This window comes from Desarmillaria tabescens (assembly GCF_030435595.1).
Source record: "Desarmillaria tabescens strain CCBAS 213 chromosome Unknown EV420scaffold_60, whole genome shotgun sequence".
In the NCBI taxonomy this organism is placed as follows: domain Eukaryota; kingdom Fungi; phylum Basidiomycota; class Agaricomycetes; order Agaricales; family Physalacriaceae; genus Desarmillaria; species Desarmillaria tabescens.
Window position 1 is genome coordinate 147,416 of NW_026848359.1, and position 21,365 is coordinate 168,780.

The 21,365-nt window shown below is 47.8% G+C and overlaps 7 protein-coding genes across 7 annotated transcripts; 5 read left to right on the plus strand and 2 right to left on the minus strand.

The window, feature by feature from the left end:
* Positions 1–1,394: 1,394 nt before the first annotated feature.
* EV420DRAFT_1278032 (uncharacterized protein) lies at positions 1,395–2,348 on the plus strand (the record flags this gene model as incomplete). Its single annotated transcript, XM_060468058.1, has 2 exons — positions 1,395–1,871; positions 1,932–2,348. The coding sequence occupies 2 exons, from the start codon at positions 1,395–1,397 to the stop codon at positions 2,346–2,348; spliced, it is 894 nt and encodes a 297-aa protein (XP_060324603.1).
* Positions 2,349–4,107: 1,759 nt separating this feature from the next.
* Positions 4,108–4,524, plus strand: EV420DRAFT_1278132 (uncharacterized protein; the record flags this gene model as incomplete). Its single annotated transcript, XM_060468067.1, has 2 exons — positions 4,108–4,220; positions 4,275–4,524. 2 exons carry the CDS (start codon positions 4,108–4,110, stop codon positions 4,522–4,524), a joined length of 363 nt encoding a protein of 120 aa, XP_060324604.1.
* Positions 4,525–9,326: 4,802 nt separating this feature from the next.
* On the plus strand, positions 9,327–10,715 carry EV420DRAFT_1726542 (uncharacterized protein; the record flags this gene model as incomplete). The annotated part of the gene is made up of 2 exons (XM_060479832.1): positions 9,327–10,137; positions 10,259–10,715. The coding sequence occupies 2 exons, from the start codon at positions 9,327–9,329 to the stop codon at positions 10,708–10,710; spliced, it is 1,263 nt and encodes a 420-aa protein (XP_060324605.1). The 3' UTR covers positions 10,711–10,715.
* A 1,742-nt stretch (positions 10,716–12,457) lies between these two features.
* Positions 12,458–12,997, minus strand: EV420DRAFT_1649396 (uncharacterized protein; the record flags this gene model as incomplete). The annotated part of the gene is made up of 1 exon (XM_060478305.1): positions 12,458–12,997. One exon carries the CDS (start codon positions 12,995–12,997, stop codon positions 12,458–12,460), a length of 540 nt encoding a protein of 179 aa, XP_060324606.1.
* A 611-nt stretch (positions 12,998–13,608) lies between these two features.
* Positions 13,609–15,730, minus strand: EV420DRAFT_1622924 (general substrate transporter; the record flags this gene model as incomplete). The annotated part of the gene is made up of 11 exons (XM_060475875.1): positions 13,609–13,646; positions 13,701–13,804; positions 13,871–13,967; positions 14,019–14,444; positions 14,503–14,755; positions 14,819–14,925; positions 14,981–15,169; positions 15,252–15,305; positions 15,358–15,527; positions 15,591–15,639; positions 15,691–15,730. 11 exons carry the CDS (start codon positions 15,728–15,730, stop codon positions 13,609–13,611), a joined length of 1,527 nt encoding a protein of 508 aa, XP_060324607.1.
* A 691-nt stretch (positions 15,731–16,421) lies between these two features.
* EV420DRAFT_1315094 (uncharacterized protein) lies at positions 16,422–17,544 on the plus strand. The gene is made up of 2 exons (XM_060468649.1): positions 16,422–17,263; positions 17,312–17,544. Exons 1-2 carry the CDS (start codon positions 16,504–16,506, stop codon positions 17,500–17,502), a joined length of 951 nt encoding a protein of 316 aa, XP_060324608.1. The 5' UTR covers positions 16,422–16,503; the 3' UTR covers positions 17,503–17,544.
* A 765-nt stretch (positions 17,545–18,309) lies between these two features.
* EV420DRAFT_1066976 (Sodium/hydrogen exchanger) lies at positions 18,310–20,047 on the plus strand. Its single transcript, XM_060465612.1, has 9 exons — positions 18,310–18,564; positions 18,614–18,715; positions 18,775–18,855; positions 18,912–19,001; positions 19,053–19,091; positions 19,146–19,298; positions 19,356–19,637; positions 19,687–19,691; positions 19,746–20,047. Exons 1-9 carry the CDS (start codon positions 18,360–18,362, stop codon positions 19,911–19,913), a joined length of 1,125 nt encoding a protein of 374 aa, XP_060324609.1. The 5' UTR covers positions 18,310–18,359; the 3' UTR covers positions 19,914–20,047.
* Positions 20,048–21,365: the final 1,318 nt, after the last annotated feature.

The following is a 21,365-nucleotide window of genomic DNA, read 5'->3' on the forward strand; positions in this document are numbered from 1 at the left end:
ATTTCTGTATATTCGTTTGAGGTTACGGCGTGTAAAGACTACGCAGTGACGTACGGATGAGATATAGCCGAGTATATCCGGTAACGAGGCCACTAACCGAGCGTGCTGGAAGACCACAAAAAGGACCTGGGGACGGCCAAGTTCCTTGTTCAAGAAACCACCCTTGGGGTTCCGGTGATCAAATTGCGAACGGAAAAACCTCGAGTTAACCAGTTTGAGATAAAACCGTCGATGCGCATGTGGAAACCTCAACGAAATACCCTGAATCCTCTGGGATGGGATTTCAACCACGTCACAAGATGGCCCGGCGCACAGAAGGCCATCCGTCCCGCGTTGAATTGGTCTATTCCTTGCGTAAAGTATTTACCAAACATTCTCACTCACAAAGGAAAGACAAGACAAGACCCTTCGAATCAGGAGAACTCCAGAGCAGAATCAGATCATCAGATACCGGGGTCTGAGCACAACTTCAGTCATGATGTGAGGCGATATCCAGCTAGATCCTTCATGTCCGGAGACGGAAACGGAGAATAACACTTGGTAGCCGTAACACAGGGTCAATATAGAGGTGGGCCTGGATAAATTGATTAAACCTTCGTGGGCAAACCATGGAAATTAGGTTTGGATGAGCCGGTGGATTATAGCTCTCGCGGAACAGGAACTATGGGATTGATATCTAGAGACAAGTATTCTCCGTCAGCAGATCCCATCCTTCCAACGAGCCCGCGGTAACTCACCTGATGCATAAACGTGGTGACCTCGTTGTAATCTAAAACTCAACTGAACGAATAGAGCCATGGGGATATAGGCACCATAACGGCGCGACCTTCGAAGTCCTGTATGACTCGATACTTAAAACGGGAGAGACAGGGTAGAACTTTGAAAACATGAAAGCAAGGGTTGAGTAATAAAACACGCGACAAGCGCGTGGAAGAAGCGCCGAAGGTCGGCAACTCTATGGCTTTATAGACTGAATTGTTGGTACCTGTCGGCCGACGAGTAGCAGGCCCTGTATTTTGAGGGTAACAGAGTCCAGATTTTGGCCATCGAAGGACAAAGTATCACGAGTACGACGAGAAGATGCGCCACACTGTGGCGCTTGCAGTGAAGAAGACAAGACTGAAGCCCAAGAAACAGGTAACATCCGAAAGGAACAGACATCGAATCACTCCCTTCCTTGGGAATTATCTTCAAAGCGCAAAGAAAGTGAAGGAAGAGCAGCATAAAAATCAAGAATTTGTTAACTTGACGGTTAATTGGGTGGAGTACAAGTGTCTCAGAGTCAGTCGAAAGGAATGACGTTTAGAGCACGTGATACTAAACAGGTAATCACTGATCTTGTATCTGTCTATTTATAGAAGTCCCGTCTGTCCGTCATGTCGAAAAGTTCTATCATGTTGTCCTACTTGACTCTCGACGTATTCACAACAACAGGATTTCTTGGAAATCCACTCGCCATTGTCTTTCTACCTCATCCATTTTCTGCCCAAGTCTCGCAGCAACAGAAACAAAAAATCGCACGAGAATTCAATTTCTCAGAGACTGTTTTCGTTTATGACCGGGAGGAATCACCAGAATCTGGCGTGACTTTTCCGATCTCCATATTTATGGTAACAGATGAGATACCATTCGCTGGGCATCCTACCGTTGGCACGGGCTGGTATCTGTTGTCTAAAACTGGGTTGGACCAGATAACCTTACGAACCAAAGCGGGAGATGTATTGGCCGCTAAAGAGGGTGACCGGGTGCGCTTAAAGGTCCCTACAGACTTCAAGGTACATCAGCCATATTACAAGAAGATGCTGAAGGAGAAACAATTGGCATTGGAAGACAAGGACTATGTGAATGGCGCAGCAGGTGCGGAAGCTGTGGTCAGTACTTATTCCAAATTCACCCGGATGACTCTCCCACTGACTCATCCCAAAATGTAGGTCTCTATCGTAAAGGGCATGTCTTTCATCATGATGGAACTGTCCTCCGTGGAAGCTCTCGGGAAGCTCCAGCACTACGGTGAGCCCATCACGATACCTGATGAGCATCTGGGGGACTGGAAGGGTTTCGGTGCTTTGTACGCGTTTGTGAATACGCCAGATGGAACCGTCAGAACGAGGCTGTTGGAAGGCACATTCGAAGACCCTGCTACAGGCTCGGCCGCCTCCGCACTGGGGGGCTGGCTAGGACTGAGGAAAGGTGATGGTAACTGGAAGTTTGATATTGTTCAGGGTGTGGAGATGGGTAGACGCAGTGAAATCACTGTGTTCGTCAGCGTCCACCAAGGGGAGATAAAATCTATTGAATTAGCCGGGAGTGCCGTTCAAGTCATGGAAGGGAAATTGGCTGTCGTGTAAAGGAAGCGTGTATTAGGTGGCAGGAATACTGATTCCATCATACGAGAGTTATATGATCCAATCGGATTTACTGGATGTCAGATTTTGGCAGGTTAGCTTTGTTACACCAGCGTTTCACGGTCGAAAAAGGGTTCAGGCAGTACCGAACTCCGAACATCCATAATCCTGATGCAGCTCACTTATCCCGGCATCGTACGAGTACATTTGACAGAGTTCAGTCTGTATTCCCACTCTGACCACAATCCCCATTTTCCCACATCCGGAAACCGATTCCGAGTCCTTCTCTATAGGCCCAGTCAACGTTGTTTAGAAACGACCTAACTATTTTCGAAAACATCCGTCAAGACGGAAACGCTGTGTAAGCAAATATATGTTCAGTAACGTTCATGTTCTGCGGCGTGCGTATTGTAGGAAAAGCGAGCCGCTACGCTGGCTAGGACATATTTCTAGTCAGCAAGCACAAGTGAATAGAAACGGATGTAATTTCCGTGTGACCGTTGAGAGAACGTGAGGGAACGATTAGTTGGAGAAGAGGAGGAGAAAAGGTACTCCTTAGCGTGTGGACCAACATATAATTTTTGTTGAGTCCCTGGTGTCGCAATAACCAACAAGAAGGACTGTTTCGAAACGTTTCCAGATACTACAAGTTGGATGCAGAGCCAACATTGACATATTGTACGGTCTGTTTCCCATGCTGAGGCAGTTTTCAATATTCAAACGTTCCTCATAAAGCGATCCTGAAGGCATGTCATTGGTCAGAAATAGCAAAAGAAAGATGTGCGACTTATCTGCTAAACAAATGCGCAGATCGTTACGCCGGTCTGAGTTAAGCCGCCTTTACTCTCTACAAATATTCGGGATTAGACATTGATACTAGCAAGTAGTACAACACCGTTATTGGCTTGAAAATAGCACCACGGAGTAGCAGCGTGCAGGCAACGAGGGGATCGCTGCAACGACGGAACTGTGCTATGCGTTTGAAACCCATATGAACCATGAGGGGACCATTCTGAATGACGCCGATAAAGAGAATACACCTGTGTGCATACATCTTGGCATCCAGCTGTCTTGATCGTTTGAACGTATAGACTGTTGCCTGTTGATACGGGCACCTTCCCAGCATCAGTAAAAAAATATATTAAGAACATAGCGACCACCCACACGCATACGTGAATTCCGTAGTATCGGCAGTCTTGAAAAGGCTCTGAGTATCGCGAGATTGGTACCTTTTGTGTGTGACCAGCAAGTCAATTTCAGCGACTTGAGCAGCCCTTGCTACTACTATTCCACGAATGATCAGTTTAATCAGTTGCAACGAATATATATAACACGATACTGTTCCGGACCATAGAATCAAAATAGCCACCGTTCGAGAAGGAAAGGGACATCGCCAACTTGGTTCGAGCACAAGTGGAAATTTACCAAGGTTGCCACGTGCAAAAGCTCCAATTTTCGATTTGAGTCAAATTCTGAATCTGCAGCAATCGACCGAGGCAGTAGCAATTCTCGGGGTATCCAGCCTTGTCCTCTGTTCTAGAGCAGCCACGATGTTCGACGAGGCCCTTGCTGTTCTTTCTTTCGGCTATACTCACTTTGCCTGGAAAGAGTCCAGCTGGCATTAGGATTCCTTTATCGGGTGATCCTTCTACTTCCTTCTATCAACGGCGCTTGCCACACGCCAAATCCTCGAGGCTCAGTGGGGCAGAAGGATTTAGGCTCGACATAGCGCTGTGCTGGTCTCCAACACGATTTTTTCGAGATGTTGTTGATCCATCCATCCAGCTCTTGCGATGTCTGCTACGAACAATTTTTCGTTGACGGGACAGACTCGGCGCCTCATTCGCTTCCGTGTGGACATGTATTCTGCAGAGCGTATGTCATTGCTCACTCATACGAGCACCGTTCCTTCTGATTTTCAGCATATAGGTGCTTGATGTCTATACCAACACATGCACGGATATGTCCATTTTGTCGACAGTCGTTCCAACTGAGTGGCGTCCGAAGATTGCATTTAGCGCCCGTAGAAGAGACTGATAAGGACAGGGAGGCAGCTCTTCTGGAGAGATTTTTACTGGCAGTCGACTCGGAAGATCCAAGCGAGCTAGAGAGCATTGTAGCTGAGGTTGATGCGTGGTTTGAGCAAGGCAAGGTTGTGTCATTTGCTCTTCGTGGTTAGTGAGACTGACGGGAAACACAGGAAAGCCTCGTTCTGGAGAAGGCGCGCAATCTGCTTACCCGACACCAACAACTCAAAGCGCAACGGAAGCAGCATCGGAAGGAGGTGAAGGCATTGGAACAGACCGTCCAGCAACTGGAGGAGATACGGATGGGAGGCTCGACGATTGGCGAGGTACGGGAGCTACGCCGGTATGATGACTTTTCCTTGCTCTCGCTTTTGGTGTCTAACTGCCATATACAGACGGGCCAAACAGGATCGCATACTGATCGAGTCGCTTCAAGAACAACTCTATGGTCCCAGGCCCAATAACAAGGGCAAGGCGAAAGAATCGTGGAACCCTCTTCCGACCCCTCCTGATATACTACCATTTGATGAATTGACGGGGACTTATAACGACGGTGCGGGGGGATCACGGAACCCTATTCCCACCCCTTCTGATATGCTACCCTTTGACGACCCGGCACGGATTAACAAGGGAAAAGCGAAGGAATTGTATTCTCTACCAACCTACCCTAACATATTACCGTTTGATGACCGAGCACACAATGGCAAGGGCAAGGGCAAGGGCAAGGCGAAGGAATTGTGGAACCCTCTTCCACCCCCTCCTGATATGACACCATTTGATGGCATTGCACAGATGCTCAGAGATGCGTTGGAGCATGATACAGCTGCGATGGCTCGCAGACATGAAGATGGACAAAGTGCAGACCATCTCATCCTCCGATGGTAGCATTCCGACCCAGCTTTTGTACGTGTACTCTCTGGTAGATTATCGATGGATTGACTACGGCAGCACCGATACTACCCCGTCTTTACCTGTAGTTCTACATATATGTTTGTTCTAGTCATGCCGCCAAACCCACATGAATTGTCACCGCCTTCCTCCAGAATGGTCAAGTTTCTAGTGTCCTCGCAGATGTTCGGTGTCGTAAGTTGAACATTGCACCATTGTTCTTGGTATGTCACACTTCCTTTGTTCCATCAACAGGCACATTATTCAGCGGCGCTTGGAACGAAGCGCCCTCAAACAAAGCGTGCATCTGGCTTTCTTGTTTGAAGATTTACAAACGCCGGCAATTGAATTGAGTGCGTCTTTCCTGTAGTTCACCACTCCTCTCCTGGTCCCTGACCATGTAATTCTTGCTACCCAGCACAACCATGTCCGGTGTTCTAGTATTGGCGACTTAGGTAAGGGTATACGCTGGAGAACCTGAACTTGTTCTTACCATTTCTCACCCTAGGCGACACGCAGTCACACGAACAGATGCAGGCATCTACCAAACTGACATTGCTCTAGGAGGAGTGTTGCTCAAAAATTTCAGCATGACCATTTTTGACGATCCGACGCGTCTGAACAGGGAGCCTCCTCTTTGGATACTCACCACTCTCCTAGTCTGCAAACGCTGCAACGCCGTTGTCAAGCACCGTTCTTCTTTATGGACGAATATTATCGTCGACACTGATTCACCTAGATCAACAGATCTCCTGCACATCAAAGACGTGTTTCCGGAGATGCACAGAGCCCTCGATCGTTCAGGTTCTCGTGTCTGCTCTGTGTTACTATTGGTATGTGTTCGAACGTTAAACTCGTGAATCGTCACTGCAGATTATTATCCGACACTCTATACGTGCTCGCGCCACGGATACGAGTATTCTTGTAACTCGTTCACAGATACGTGGGTATCACAATAGCTCTCACAAAGCCAGCCGAAAGGCGTCTCACTGCCACAACTGGAATCATGGCAGTCAGTCTACCACATGGAAATGTCATGGCCAATGACGCTTCACAGCATGTACAGGGGAAACGAGGAAATACGCGAACGTCCATTACCCCTTACTGAGAGAGATGGCCTTGGTATATTATCCCACGAGCGTGGAAGCGTGTCTGCATTTCTATCTCACGAAGCTGACCATCGCATGGATTCCTATCCTTATCCGGCCAACGCTTCCTAAGCTTGTCAGAATACTTAGTGTTAGCTGGCAATGCTGGAGCTGATAGATGTGCTACCACCGGGAGATATTGTCAGTGATAAAAATATCGACCGCCTAGAATTACCGCACACCCATACCAAAGGCTTGGCTTCATAGAACCCTGTTGGATTCCACCGCTCCTCGGTGTCGTCGTGTTTCCTACGTTGCGGACATTGAATATCACCAATCTTGGACCCGAAGTTCTGTTGGTCACCGAAGAAAGCCAGGGCATGAAGATGGATTAATGAACCGGTGTTCAGTAAACTATCGGTTCATGTCGTATAACGAACTCCCCGCTTGGTTTTTCGTCGCATCGTTTCCCCGTGGAGGTGTGGATCCTTTCAGTTGACGAGCTCGTAGCCCTAGGCTTGGAAGCGCTGCGGTCTCTATCATTCTTATGGAGCCTTTTCTTTCTCAAGGATCTAGATCTCTACTCCCCCGATATTGTCTTGCTCTGTCTGGATTTTGTCAGTTCGAAAGGTGCGGAAATTGTTGATCCCGACGATATTGTATCCTTTTGTGATAACGCCCAAATTAGGGACCCTACGAAGTCCTTGCACAACCTTCGGAATGCTTTCAGAATGGTACATTCTTTCATAAAGGAGCAGTGCTGTCACTTGCATCCGTACGCTATTCATCGGGTGTCGTCGCTGTCACAATGTGAGCTGATTGTACTAGAGAGCTGCAGATTCACAACAAAGAGCCCCCGATATTTCTTTACTGTCGAGTTCTGCGGCCATTTCGTGAAGGATTGAGAGAACGTGGAAGACGAAGTCACAGATTGGGACTCGTTTGACAAGAATCGAGTGGGTGAATCTTTTTGTATTGGGCGAGATGATTGTTTTTTTCTGGTTTATGCACTATTGATAATTCTATAGTGCCCTCACTGGTGCAGGTTGAATTCCTAAGCCCCCGTTTATGTTCTCTGCCTTCATATCTCTTTCCCTGCCTGCCTTAAATGGGTCATTTTCAGCTTGTATACATATGCGAGTACCGCAAGTATCTATAAAACAGTCTCGCCAGGCTACTTCGCAGCAAAGAGTCGTTGATAGTCACGTGACGGTGTTCTGGTCAAATTCGGATCAAGATTCAGACTCCGACAAATCGACCTGGCTTTACACCACGAGGAGCTCAGTCAATCAACTTTTTATGTATGCCAGTATCCATACAGAATGCAACGCATCCCTACTGCCTGACTCTACTCGATTATCCCGAGTCCTTACCCTCGATAGCTAGGTGAGCGCGACCTCAAGACACCATTCCAAGCCTTTTCGATGCCCCATGCTAGATGTTCCATCCTGTGAAAAGTCTTTGCTGTGCGCTGTCAATCTCGTACCGTAGGCTGAATGGGTTGAACAGTAAATGGTGTCTCCACAAACAGTTTGTACTACGGTACCGTCTCCAATACATGCAGTCTGGGAATGTCCTCACCTGTTGCTCTAGTGTCCAGCTCGTCGGGACGGGTAGATGTTACTCTGAAGAATACAGGGATGCTTTGCGGGCCAATTGTATAGACAATTGCGATTCGTCAGCATTAGTCGATGCTGTCCGCGAGTACTTTGCTCACCTTGGCTTAGCGAGTGTGTATGATCCTTCTCTAATGTTTTCCATAACTTTATGCATGGTTTCAGTCACCGTGCGGTCTTTCGAGTTCCCAAATGATGTCTACCACTGATGGCGATGACGCTCCCCAGACTCCACAATTTTAATCCCTGGAAAAGATCCAAGACACTTGCAACGCCTTGATACGCCTAGTCACTCAGCACATCGCGCTTTCAGAGCATGTTCCCGTATCTTTCACCCCGATATCTGTCCGTGCCGTATTTATAGCTTTGTCGCACATCTTCGCATCATTGTTCTGCGTATTCGCCCTTCAAGTTCTCCCCAGGAACTCTCACATCGAAATCTGGCTTAAAGATGTTCAACGTCACAAGACGGAACTTGTGGTGGTAGCTGGAGATCTTATGCGGTCTGTGGGCTTTGCGTTTTGAGGACTAATGTGGAATATGGCGGCGCACGAGCAACGTTGTGTTACTATATGCCTCGCTTGTCCTGAGATACCCCCAACAGCCATACTGTCGCGAACTCAATGACTCTTCCCTGTTGTCAGTACACTGCATACGCCTGCTCACTGCCAGTGTTCGGCGCCGTGGCTGTTCGATCTTTCAAAGCCAACAACTAGCATCAGAATGCTTCCGAGTATTACAACTGGCGGAATGAAAAGAGGAAAACACAGGACCCAAGGACCTCCCTTGCTCCTTGGAAACACTCTTTGAAACATGTTGATGGTGTTTTAACTTCAATATTGTTGTCCTGAACTCATCCTACGTGCAATCAAGGCTACGAAATCCCGAATACCAGGACCCCGGATAATGCCCTTTGAGGCCTGATCCCAATCTTTCGAAAATTCTAGCATTTTGTCCGGACCAAAAAATTACGATTTTGGTCATTTTTGTCCGAATTGGCCTCAGGTCTGTCACCAAAAATCCGGCGTCGGGGTCTGTCGGCCCCTCGGCGGGGGGTCTTCAAGGGGTTGGATGGCCTAAAAAGTGCAGTATTTGTCCGGATTTCGATCAGGCCTGACTGCCAGCTGGCCCCATTTGTCCGGACTTTTAACCAGGCCTTGAGGGTCAATTTGGCCAAATTTTGTCCGAACTGGGATCAGGCCTCATAGGGTATTATTAAACCACCTTAAACCCAGTCACCCGTACCTGATGGAGCAGGTTAGGCGGACCCTTGACAACGCAATATCATTGGTAATCGCTAGGCTGTGCAAACTCTCCTCTCCCCTTTTAATGAAGCACATCAGCCGGATCTCCATACGAACGATGCTTCCCACCGAACTGTGCAACCTTGTCATTGACCATCTCCATGACTCCAAACCATCCCTCTTAGCATGCTCCCTAGTCTGCCGCGCTCGGGTCCCTGAAAGCCGTTTTCACCTCTTCCACAAAGTGCGGCTCTTTCGCGACACAGATCTATTCTTTCAGTTATTGGAGAGCCCACACGCTACGCTCGCTTCAGCTCATATACATGAGCTTGATGTCGCACAGAATGCCGTTACTATGAACGGAAACCTCGAAAACCTTGACGGAGAGCTGCTTGACCGTCAGATATTCCAAGGCGTCTTGGCCCGGTGCCCTGCAAATGTTTTCGAGCATGTGCGGAAGTTGTCCGTAACATGGGTTGGCTGGTGGATCCTAGGTGACGCGGAGAGACTGAGTATTGGGCATAGGTTCCAGAACGTGATCGAGCTCGCGTTGTGGATGGTTGTTTTTCAGGAGGACGAAGAATTTCCTGCTCTGATCGCTTCGTTCCCAGCCCTGGAGGTCTTGTCCTTGCAGACTATACGGTTCCGGGTTAAGGATTTGGAAGAAGAACACTCGCACACCGAACACACACTACCAGCCAATTTGCATACTATCTCGATCAACGATGTGTCTAACCCCCATGTAATACGTTCCTTGATTCCTTGTCCATCCCTTCGAGTATTCAAGTGTCATTATGTGAACTTCGGTGACTTCGAGCCGATATTGGCGAAAGAGTTTGGTCAGCTGCTGTTGTCTGCTGGCGAGCGTTTCGAAGATTTCAGGTTTACTATCCAGGCCGCAGCGATGCTTAACGACGGTGTTGATCTTGGTAGGTTTCGCCACACACTTACGTTGGCGTTCCTGCTAATCAGCTTTCGCAGATGCCTGATTCAAACTTGTCGAACTCTCCCGGATCCCCAATCTTCGACGGATCGAATTATGGATTGAAGACAAACAGTACCTCCTCCCTTTCCTCAAGCGCCTCACAGAGTCCGACATTTCTACTCCCATGCTGGAGACGCTGGACATACATTATCTGTCCGTGCATGATCTAGATTGGGAGGAGCTCGATGACGTCCTTCAGCATCCCCACTTCCGTGCCGTCAAAGAGATCAAAACAACCGTCCCGACGTACTTTAGCCTTGAAGATGTTGTTGGACAAGAGCCAGGATGGTATGTGAAGCCCAATGATGGATCCAACGCCCATGTTGAGATGGGGAATAACATCGCAAGGTTCATGGAAAAGTTACCAAGGTGTCGAGCGAGGGGGATATTACGGCCGGAGGAGGGATGGAGGTTTTTTGATAGTTCAATGTGGTTCGGATCAGTGGAACGGCGGACGAGGAGACAGAGACTTTTGGATAGGGTTGTTGGTGCAGTTCGTAGATTGAGTAGTCGTTGAGGTATGCGTCATTGTCGTGCCTCATACGTTGTCAGACTTCCAAATATACAGAGTATTGGAGTTTTGGACGAATGGGATTACTGTGCAGACAACTTCAGGGCAAGTCACGTTTATTTTCGGTCGAAATCTTCTTTCTATTGAACCGGGTATTCGTGTTACTGACGCTAAACGGCAAAGAGGGTCTTGTACAAACGCTGCTGATCGTTCTAATAGTATTTCGAAACACATGTACAGGTAGAGATCAGCTAGTATCAAATATGCTGGGTTCCTCTGCGTCATCGAACTGTAGACCACGATTATGCACCAGGTATACCGCAGCTCTGTCTCTGAGATCATATTATACCTCGGAAAACTCAGGGCGTATGCTGGTCGCCAATTTGCTTGACGCGAGCTTGTGACCTTGAACCAAAAATTTACTAGATTCGGATGGCATACTTAATCATCGAAAACCGCAGATACTTTGATGATAAATTAGAAACAAGCACTGCATATGCTGGAGTCATTCACACAGCAGAGCGTGTTCAATGTTCATGGGCTCATAAGGCTTGAGCTTGAGGTCTAGACTTGATAAGTTGTCGACACGATGTGCCGTGATACCTTGATCGGGACCTTGTGCCGGTACCAACTTGAACACCGACACCAACACCACCACCGCCACCGCCAAGTTCAGACATCCCTCTCCCCAAACCTATTGCGCTAGCTGACAGGACCCCTGCAAATTCTTCTTCATAATACCCAAGCACAATTCGAAAAAACAATCGAACGAGTAGAGAAGCTAACGAAGGGCGTAGATGAGGCAAAACTGAAGCTGGGAACCACGAAGGCGCTTTTCCAGAACAAGAGCTGATGAATGGGGTGGGTGTCTCTACACCAGCATATATTTGCTTTTTACCAACCCTTTCCGTCAGTCCTAGTCAGTGTTTCAACGGATGCCAGGCTGAAATAATGGATGCTAGATGATTACGCAAGGGTGAGTCGGTAAATTCTTGCCTGTGTGGATTTGTTCTAAATAGCTAGCCAACCTCGAAGTGTTTTGTAGAACGTTGCAAGCCAATTTCTGGCCCTCCAGACGATTCAAAACCAACAAGACGATGCCCCTTCTCCCTTCCCCTGCACATCGAGACAGCTCACAACTCTATCAAGGAAACAATCGTACAGACCTAACGCCTAACGATTGAAGCGGGTGTCAGTCTGCATCAGGTTGTCACATGCGAACAACGACCACTACTGTCCGCCCGAAAGGAAACGATTCAGTGAACGGGAACACATCCTCCATTCCCGAGGATCAACTGTGCCTTACCTTTGACTTCACAATGAGCACTCCAATTTTCCGAGTCCGGAGTGTATGCAAGGACAACTTCTCAGCGATGATGCATGATGTTTCATTCACATGCAACATCCTGTTACACCCGGCGGGGGTCAGTTCAAACGACGCAAAGACCGCTGCACCTGCTTATATTCCAAGTGATTGAAGAGCGAGGTAAAACACCCTAACCCTAGATATACGAACATTAGACCAAACAGAAAAAGAAGTACTAGCCACGTACTGCGAGGCCCTTTGGAAGCCATCCACAAACGTCGATTGATTTCCCTGATATTCCCGCGTTCCTGATATACCCCCGCGATTTTAAGGAAACATCGGATGTTGTTCCGTGACGCTAGATAATTATCGTTTGTATCTAGGAATAACAAGAAGTCCCCAGGAACATGCGCCCTTAATAAAAAGGCTGGACATGGGTACCGTATGTCAATCAAAAAGACATATGCTTCCAAGCCGTGTCTTCCCCCTATGATATTCATCATATTCAGGTTCCATAGACAGGTATCGGTGGTAGCAGACACAGACGGGAATATGATAGAGCTGCGGAATCTGTGCAAAAGTGATGGTCCACCAGAGCACGAAAGAGAAATGTGTAACGAGAGGAAAGAGGGTTTTAAAGCCAATGTCGTTAGGAAGGAAGAGTAGATAGCGATACACTCTTATAACTGCTGTCTCCATTGCACATTCGTCGAGGTCGATGAAGCAGGTGAGGGTGCGGGTAAGTCTGGGTATTAAGTCATGGTAGATGATAGATTTTCGGTGCTGGGCTACGTCGCATAAGTAGTATATGTATGCGGGGTTGATGATGTATATATCCTGAGAGGCAATGGGGGCGAAGACAGCTTTCCATGTCCGGTTGATGCTGGGGCAAGTAGTCATGAAAGTTATTCGGATGTAGGATGGCATTTCAGAGTGCCAGGCCTCATATATGATTAGCTCTACAAGCTCTGGAGGAAATGCGGTCATGGTGGGAGGATAAGAGAATTTGGGTGTGAGATCGTATAGGAAAGGCGATGTCTCGTTCAGGAGACTCGGATCGGAAGGTCGAGACGCAGCATGAAAACCGACTCTGAACCGCTACTATTTTCAGAGAATTTTTTCTTTCCTTTGAACCAGGCCTTTGTATTATTGGCACTAATCTGGCCATCTTTCCCCAAAGAGTATCTTGTATATACATTGCTGACGACACGAATGGCGCCGTTTTGACACACGGGGAGAGGTTCGCTAGTATAAAAAATACTAGGTTCCTTCGCACCATCAATCTATAAGCCGCGATGCAGTACAAAGAATGACGAAGCGTAGATGGAGACACCTGTGAAATCGGCGAGGTATTGTACACTGGAAAAGTCCGAGCGTATACTGACTGGTACACCGTCGTCGCCAAGTGAGCTTGTGACCTCGAACCAAAAGTTTACCAGGTCCGGATGGTCTACTCAGTCATCAGGCACCACAGCCATTTTCGATTATGAATAGAAAACAAGCGCTGCATATAGACAGGGTCATTCACATGGCAGAGTGTATTCAACACTCATGGATTGTTGATCTTAAGGCCTGAGGCCCGTTGGAAGCATTGAAAATCAGACTTTCTCGGGTACACTCAGGTTCACTTCAAGTCCTACATTTCCTGTTAGGAAATTCTGAGAGGTATGTAGAAGAGCGACTGGCTGACCGTGTTCTTGTTTGATGATATTCTTATCCCGCTCTTCCTTGCTGATGGCGCCGAAAATAACGTCCATGTCTTCAAGACTGCGGCCTTTCGTCTCCGGGATTAGACTTTATGACTACGGTCAGCAATGAAATTGAGATACGCATGCAGTCGATAACACGTGCCTCAAAAACAGGCCCATTGCACCGATGTTTACAGTAGCAAACGTTATGAAAAACTTCCAACCCAGATTGCTGACCATGTCTGGGGTAGTTTTGGACACGACGAAACCTATCGCCTGATCAGCCAAACGTAAACAGATAGGTAATGCGAACGACCTACTCCACAACCACTGGGATGCAGTACCTAATGCTAAGCCGTAATGTCTTGTTCTTGTCGGGAAGATATCTGATACGTAAACCCATGGGAGTGGTCCCCATCCCAAACAGTAGAAGCATACATATATGTATATCATAGCCGCCGTAGCTTGGCTGACTGCATCGGGGGATAATGCTGAAGCATTCGTGGAACTGGTCACGAGTGGCGGGCGCGTCTTCAGAAGTGCACCAACGATATAGAACAAGGTGCCCATTCCAAACGCAGAAATGATCAGGCATAATTTTCGTCCAAGCCATTCAATTCCGAAGAAGACGAACAACGATGAGGATACCAATTTGACAATGCCAAAGACCCCGGATGCTAGAAGAGAGTTTTTTGTACCGGTATAACCGATGGATCCAAATATCTGGGGTGCGTAATAGTTCACAGCTGAAATCGTCGGAATTGTGAGTCAGCTAGAGAAAATGAGGACAAATGGGGACCGTACAATTTTGACCCGACCATGCCTGTAGGAGGAATATAACGAACGCTATCACGAAGCGAATCAAGTTTCCCTTTCCGAAAAATGCTTCCTTCCACTGCAGACCCTCACGAGCCAAGTGTTCTTCCTCAGTAACGGCTTCGATTTCGGCCATCTCGTGCAGGACTTGCTCGGAGGTGGGTGGGAGTCGTCGCAAATATGCGAGGTTCCTAAGGGCGTCATCTTTTCGGTTAACTGACGCGAGCCAACGAGGCGATTCCTGGGATTAGCTCTACGTTTAGCTCTACCTATTTGAGTACAATAAGTATCGGAACAGGCACACCTTGATTGTCAGCAATCCAAAGGTCATGATACCAGCCGGTACGAGTTGGACGCCGAATGGGATCCTCCATACATTCGCGCCACTAGAAATATGAACGCCAATACCATCTTCGAGTGTATCATTGTTAGTGGAGGTGATGGGTGACAACTTGAACACACGCACAATTTATGAAGTAGGATAACACGCCTCCAGTGGCCAACATGATCTGGAAGAGCCCGGTGATTCGTCCTCGAACTTCTTTGGGCGAACACTCGGAGACATAAGCTAGAGCTACAGCCGAAATACCACCTATTCCAACACCGGATATGACCCGCCCGGAGTAGATAAGGGCAAGGCCATTTGATGTGGATTCTGCGGCAGTCGTCAGAATCTAAGCACTCGTCCCACATTGAAAGATGGGACAAAGATGTAACAAGGAACAGGCATACTACACCGACACAGAAGAGGACAGAATACATAAGCAAAGTGTATCTTCTCCCGAGCTTGGCTGATACAAAAATGAACTTTTCAGATGGAAGAAGCGCAAGATAAGGGCTTACGAGATATCGGAACACTACCCAAGGCACCAAAGAAGGCTCCGGCTTGGAAAGAGGACACCACATTGGATGAGATGTTGTTGACTTTATGGGTATTTTTCGTCCCATCGGCATTGTACATTCCGAAATGGTGTTGGAAGTACGGGTGATTGACAATGCCGCCGCCAACGCTACTAAAAGTCAAACAGAGCATGAGCACCTGGCTCGAAAGGCAGTACTCGAGAATATCCACGTACATATTATATCCGAATAGCACAATGCCCCAATATACGACGAACGCGAGCCCTGAAACATGAGATGAGTAAATAAGACAGAAAAGATGGTTTGGAGACTGACAGTAGACCCGGATATTCTGGAATCTGCTGCCTCCCTCCATGGCGTATGTGCTACGTATGCGATGGGAACAAACCACGAACACATGTGTAGTCGTACGGCAGCGACAACCTTTTTATATAGAAATGAACTGTTTAAAGATAGCAGGCTCAGCTGACCGGGAACGCAATTTTGAGAGTACCTTCTATAAGTCATATCGCTATACGTTCCCGCGGTGTTCAGAGACGAAAGTTGAAAGATGAACCTGGGTACTTAAATTGCGAAACAGCTCGTCTGAACGCACAGGCCTCAGGTTTGGCATATGTAGTTGACTGGGAAAAGTCGATAACAGATATTGCATCGTGGTGTGCAGTAGAATCTTGAATTTTTTTAATAGGCTGTTCGAGAATTCCTATTAATAACAGGAACACTAATATTGTGAGAATTCCAACTCACCGAGTTCTGTGTTCTTCTTTACGACGTTTGTGAAGTTTAGTCCGTTACCTGCCAGTCGCAAGTAGGCTTATCCAGTGGACCTACAACTAACACGGGTTCAGGTCAAGAGCTTAAAGCGCAACCCAACCTTGGTCGCTGGAAGGCTTGACCCATTTAGCTTGGCATCCTGATGTCTGGAAAGTCCTATACATAAGCATCTTGAAAAACTAAAAGCTGGCATGACGGTTCAAGAATAAGCGCCGGTACCCGGGCCGTTATTAGTCTTTACATCTTATTTTATTTTATTTATTATCATTTATCGCAGAATTTTCATTTTTGCTGGCCTGTTCTTGACCACCACCCCAGTTGACGCTTCTCCACCTGCTACGGCCACTCGGATGCATGTATTCTGATCTGCTGCATATCGAAGAGACGGCATACGGAGGACGTGGCCTATTCGCAACGACATCTATACCGAAAAACGCCCTTATCTACACTTGTTCATCGCCCTACGCCTCCGTGATATACCGCGTATTTCGCAAAGAAGTCTGTGGCCACTGCTTCTCATATGCATTCGACAGCAATCGGAACGCGTGGAACATCCGACGTGACGGTGCCGGAGTATGGTTTTGCTCCATAGGATGTCGTGATGCCTGGCAGGATGGAGATGGTTTACTGGGGAAAATGCACGCTGCGGTCGATAGACTGGTGAGATCGCTCAAGGGTGAAGCAAAGGAACCTCGCTCCAGGAAGGTGATTACCAGCAAGAAAGATCTAGACGCCGCTTGGGCGGCATCCACATTCGACGTTGAGCCTCTGACACAGCTAGAGCTTGATACCGTACGATTTCTTGCGTCTGTTCTCATGGTGCGATACACGGGCGGGGGTGAATGGGAAGATTTCATACAGCTACAGGATAACGAGCTCGAGTACATCCGTGGGCGCCCACAGGATCTTGACTCTCAAATCCGGGTATATGCGTTCCTCCGCAAAGCGGCGCAAGCAGTGCCGGATTTCTACGCATATGTGACAGTGGATACTGTACGTGCTATCCTCGGGCGCGACCAGGGGAACGCCTTTGGGCTGTACGATATGTCCACGTCGGGGGATAGCGAGATGCTGGGATTCGCGATGTACATCAAAGCGTCGTATTTCAACCATGGTAAGTGCCTAGCCTTGATCTCTGTTGACTTGCTTACATTGCCTGCAGATTGTTCTCCTAATGTCCGCAAGCAACGGGAAGGACGCTCGATGCACTTTTATGCCGCCCGGGATATCGAAGCTGGAGAGGAGCTGTGCATTAGCTATATAGATGTGAGCGATCCCGTTGGGAAGCGCCGGGAGGAGCTGGCTAGAGATTGGTATTTCACTTGTTTGTGTCGACGATGCGAGAATGAGTGAGTAGACTTTGACTTCAATTTTCTACTATTTCCCTCAAGGCACCCTTGAATTCCCACTGGCCTGATTGTCAAATGCCTATCATGGGTGTGTCTCCTGATGGATGATACCCCATCAAAAGTGCGTGAGAGGCGGACTGTCCGAGGATCAAGACTCCGAAGTACTTGGCTAGAGAGAGACCATTTGGCTATCATCTGACTCGGCGCTCCTTGTTGACTACTCGTTTGGTAGACTCGCTATCCGTAGCATCCACCATTCAATATCGAGACTCTCCATTGTGACTACGTCCGAATGGACCTAATCATGCGATGTCCTACATATCACCTCGCGGACGTTAGACGGTGACTCGTAATCAAAAAAGGCTGTGCTTGAAGTCTACGAAGTCTTGTTTTGGAATGAGATACGGGACTTCTCTTGATCCGTGGGGCTTAGAAGGACGATGGGCGATTCTATAAACCGGTGGTGTGCACCCTCCTGCCCTCCTGTTTCCATGGGCGCCCTCATCGAATGGTCTGTAGATGCCCTGGCATTACCAGGGCTCAGCATCCCGAGCTTTATCGATTTCTCTGAGCTGTTCGAAGTCGGTCTACCCTTCGTCCACCTAGATTCAGCCGGTGTCATGCTAATTTGTAGGTTTCCGCACCGGGTCTTGCGTACATAGTTCTGGGAGGTTTCGTGGTTGCTGTATGCTTATCGTTCATCTATGCTTGGCGCTTGTTCTGACTTTTATAGTTTTCCGTAGTCTCGCTGCTTGTCAAAGACAAGGTCTGTCTCTCTGTTCTTCGCTAGGGCTTGTCTGACCTTCGCTATGGTAGTTATCCATCAGCGAGGTTGTGCTAGGGACCGCTTTCGGCGTTCTTATGGGACCGTATGGCTTGGGTGTCTTTGACCCTCGCTCTTGGGGACTATCCCACAAAGTTACCCTGGAAGTTATGCGGATAGTGCTGGCGATTGGACTGTTTGCGATTGGGGTCGAGCTGCCTAGGAACTACATGAAAAAACACGCGAAGGGACTGCTCGTGATGGTTGTACCTACTATGGCTTTCGGGTGGGTAACTGTTGCGTGTATGTTTGGAGTACATTGATCGGCAGTATTAGTGATTTATTATCCTAGGTGTTCTGAGGGTCTTTTTCCATAATTTGACTTTTGTGTCATGCTTAGCTATTGCAGCATGCCTTACACCAACAGATCCTATCATATGTGCAGCAATTGTCGGTGAGAGGCCTCTTCTCTTCTCTTTTCTTCGACTTTGCCTGCTTACTTGTTTCTCGTAGGGGGCCAGTTCGCCTTGAAACACGTCCCTGTCCAACTTCGACATATGTTGTCTGCAGAGGCTGCAGTGAATGATGGGCTTGGTGAGTGGGTTGGGACTGGAACCTTTCACCCAGGACTGATTCGGAGATTCTCCAAGCGTATCCCTTCTTGTCGATATCGATCTACCTCACTGTTGAATCTTCGAAGCGAGTTGCTGTTGAGAAGTGGCTAATCATCGGATGGTTATGCACGTTTTCTGTCATGCTATTTACTGACATCATATTAATTTGACCATCAGACGAAGTAATTTTGGGAGTTGCCTTGGGCGCTATACTGGGTAATACTATATCTTACCATACACAGGGTTAGATCTCATTAATGAGGTTCCTAGGTCTGACGTTCTCCTGGTTAATGAAGACATCACTGCGCAAGGGCTATATCGACCACGAGTCATACATTGCACAGTATCTAGCCCTGACATTCTTTACCGTCGGAATTGCAAGCACCGTTGGAAGTGACGATTTGCTCGCTGCATTTGCTGCAGGTATGTATTCTGCATTCTAGATTCGATATATCGTCAACCGAAAGTGATTATATTTAGGCACCGCTGTGTCGTGGGATGGAGATTTTAATATACAGACTGAAGGCGAGGCTTTCGCATCGGTTATGGATCTGATGCTTAACTGCGGGTGTTTTGTATATATCGGGGCATGGCTGCGGTTTGAAGTATTTGACGACCCGTTGCTGGGGATTACACCTGGAAGACTGGTGGTTCTCTTCATCGTGATACTGGTGTTGAGAAGGGTTCCTTCGCTGTTGATGTTGTACAGATGGATACCCGAGATTAAGTCATGGAGGGAGGCACTCTTTGTTGGACATTTTGGTATGCGTTAGACGTTGGATCTATTTTGATGTTCTGACCAGCGTTCTAGGACCTGTGTGTTTCACGATTTACCCTTTCTGCATTGTTTTTTGACCATGGTTTTGGTAGATGGGAGTCGGGGCTATCTTCGTTTCTACGCTTGCCTTGACGAGGTTGCCGGAACCTCAATACCCTCCGCAGAACCAGCAGGAACTCTTAGCGGCTACGCTGCAACCGATCGTTTCCTTCGTGGTGCTGGGAAGTATAATCATACGTGAGTGCGATAGGCTTTTTTAATTAGCAATAGTCGAGTGCGATAAATTTTCAGATGGCCTGTCGATTCCATTCTTTTCTTTTGGCAGGAAATTCTCGCGTACAATAGACCCCTCGGCACAAGATTCGCCTCAGTGGCTGTTGCCGGAAGGTAATAGTAACAAGGTGAGCCTTACGATCATGTCACCATGATGAAGTTGGAGGTCATCATTTTTTGTCGCAGAGTTCAGATTTGGAGGATCCGAGGGCAGAGGACGTACCGAGTCTGTCGAGTCCGAGTGCTTCGCCTTGAAGTACAGGACAAGTATCTGTTCGTTGGAAAGTCGTGGTGTCCGGTGAATTTCTGCCGTATGAATCGAGGATGGGAAACAGTCCCAGGGTCGTCGGTAGGACCCTGGCTTGGTCACATCACATCACCTATACGATGTCGCAATGATTTATCAAATATAGTGTTCCATTGTAGAAATACCATTTATTATGGACAGTTCAGTTCATTCCGTTTCCCGGGTATAGAGAGCCTCGAGGGAGAGGACGCACCTTGGTTCAGTTACGCTATCCACGCCCCGGCTTCAATACTTTGGTACTCGGGACCTTCATAGCACTGACAGGCCTTTCCCGAGGTTCAAAGCAGAGTTGAGCAAACACGACCTCACGATATGATTGGGGGGTTTACTACGTCAGAGGCCGCTGGGGAAATCAGAGTTCTCTAGAGATTTTTGTGAAGTTTCCCATGTGTCGGGTACGTGCGGTAGTACCTCCTTGCTTCTTTGATAACCAAAATAACCTCTGTGTTTAGGTGTACGCCGAGCTGATAGGTAGAGATTTTTTTGCTTGGTGAAAAGGGCGCTTTGAAAGGACGCTCGTCAGTGATTGTTCCTAGTATACGACCACCTATCGAAACCTCTGATAATCACAGAAGAGAATAACGAGAGATATTCCGTTCTTCTCCCCATTCTATGCCTGCCGGTCACTTCACTTCTTTTCAGGCTTCGCCCGTTCATTAATTATTCCATGTAAACCACCGTTCTCACATCTGCTTTGCACTATCACGGATCGACACGTCGGAATTACTCTTGGGGGAGAAAAGGGTGGTACTTCCTCGCCTTGGCGCCTCTCTTCGCCTAACTCCTTCCAGCATTCTGAAAGACCCTATCTTTCGCAACCCTCGTCTACCCTATTTCTCACTGCCTTGTCAGAGAAGTAAACCAGTTCAAGAGTCAAACACGTGTTTACCGCGTTTTCAATCGGTTCTTTCGGCCGCTAGCGCCGATTTCTTCTCTCCGGAGAGTACTCTATACTCGATCTATTCCTAGGACGTCGAGAATGAATGAGGGTGATGATGATGGTTAGACATGCTGCAGATGCGTGCCATTAGACACCTGGCGTACACACTTTCGAAGGACGATAAGGTCTCCGATTTAGCAAGCACGAGGTAGAGAAGAAGAAAGAAGAAGGAAATTTTCCTTGCGATGCGCC

Excerpts from the sequence above, each read along its gene's own strand:
- EV420DRAFT_1066976 (XM_060465612.1), top strand. The coding sequence starts at position 18,360 with ATGGGACCGTATGGCTTGGGTGTCTTTGACCCTCGCTCTTGGGGACTA. Across the intron at positions 18,716-18,774 it reads CATATGTGCAGCAATTGTCG|GGGGCCAGTTCGCCTTGAAA; the intron begins GTGAGAGGCCTC and ends TGTTTCTCGTAG. Across the intron at positions 19,002-19,052 it reads GCTAATCATCGGATGGTTAT|ACGAAGTAATTTTGGGAGTT; the intron begins GCACGTTTTCTG and ends TTTGACCATCAG.
- EV420DRAFT_1315094 (XM_060468649.1), top strand. The coding sequence starts at position 16,504 with ATGTATTCTGATCTGCTGCATATCGAAGAGACGGCATACGGAGGACGT. Across the intron at positions 17,264-17,311 it reads AGCGTCGTATTTCAACCATG|ATTGTTCTCCTAATGTCCGC; the intron begins GTAAGTGCCTAG and ends CATTGCCTGCAG.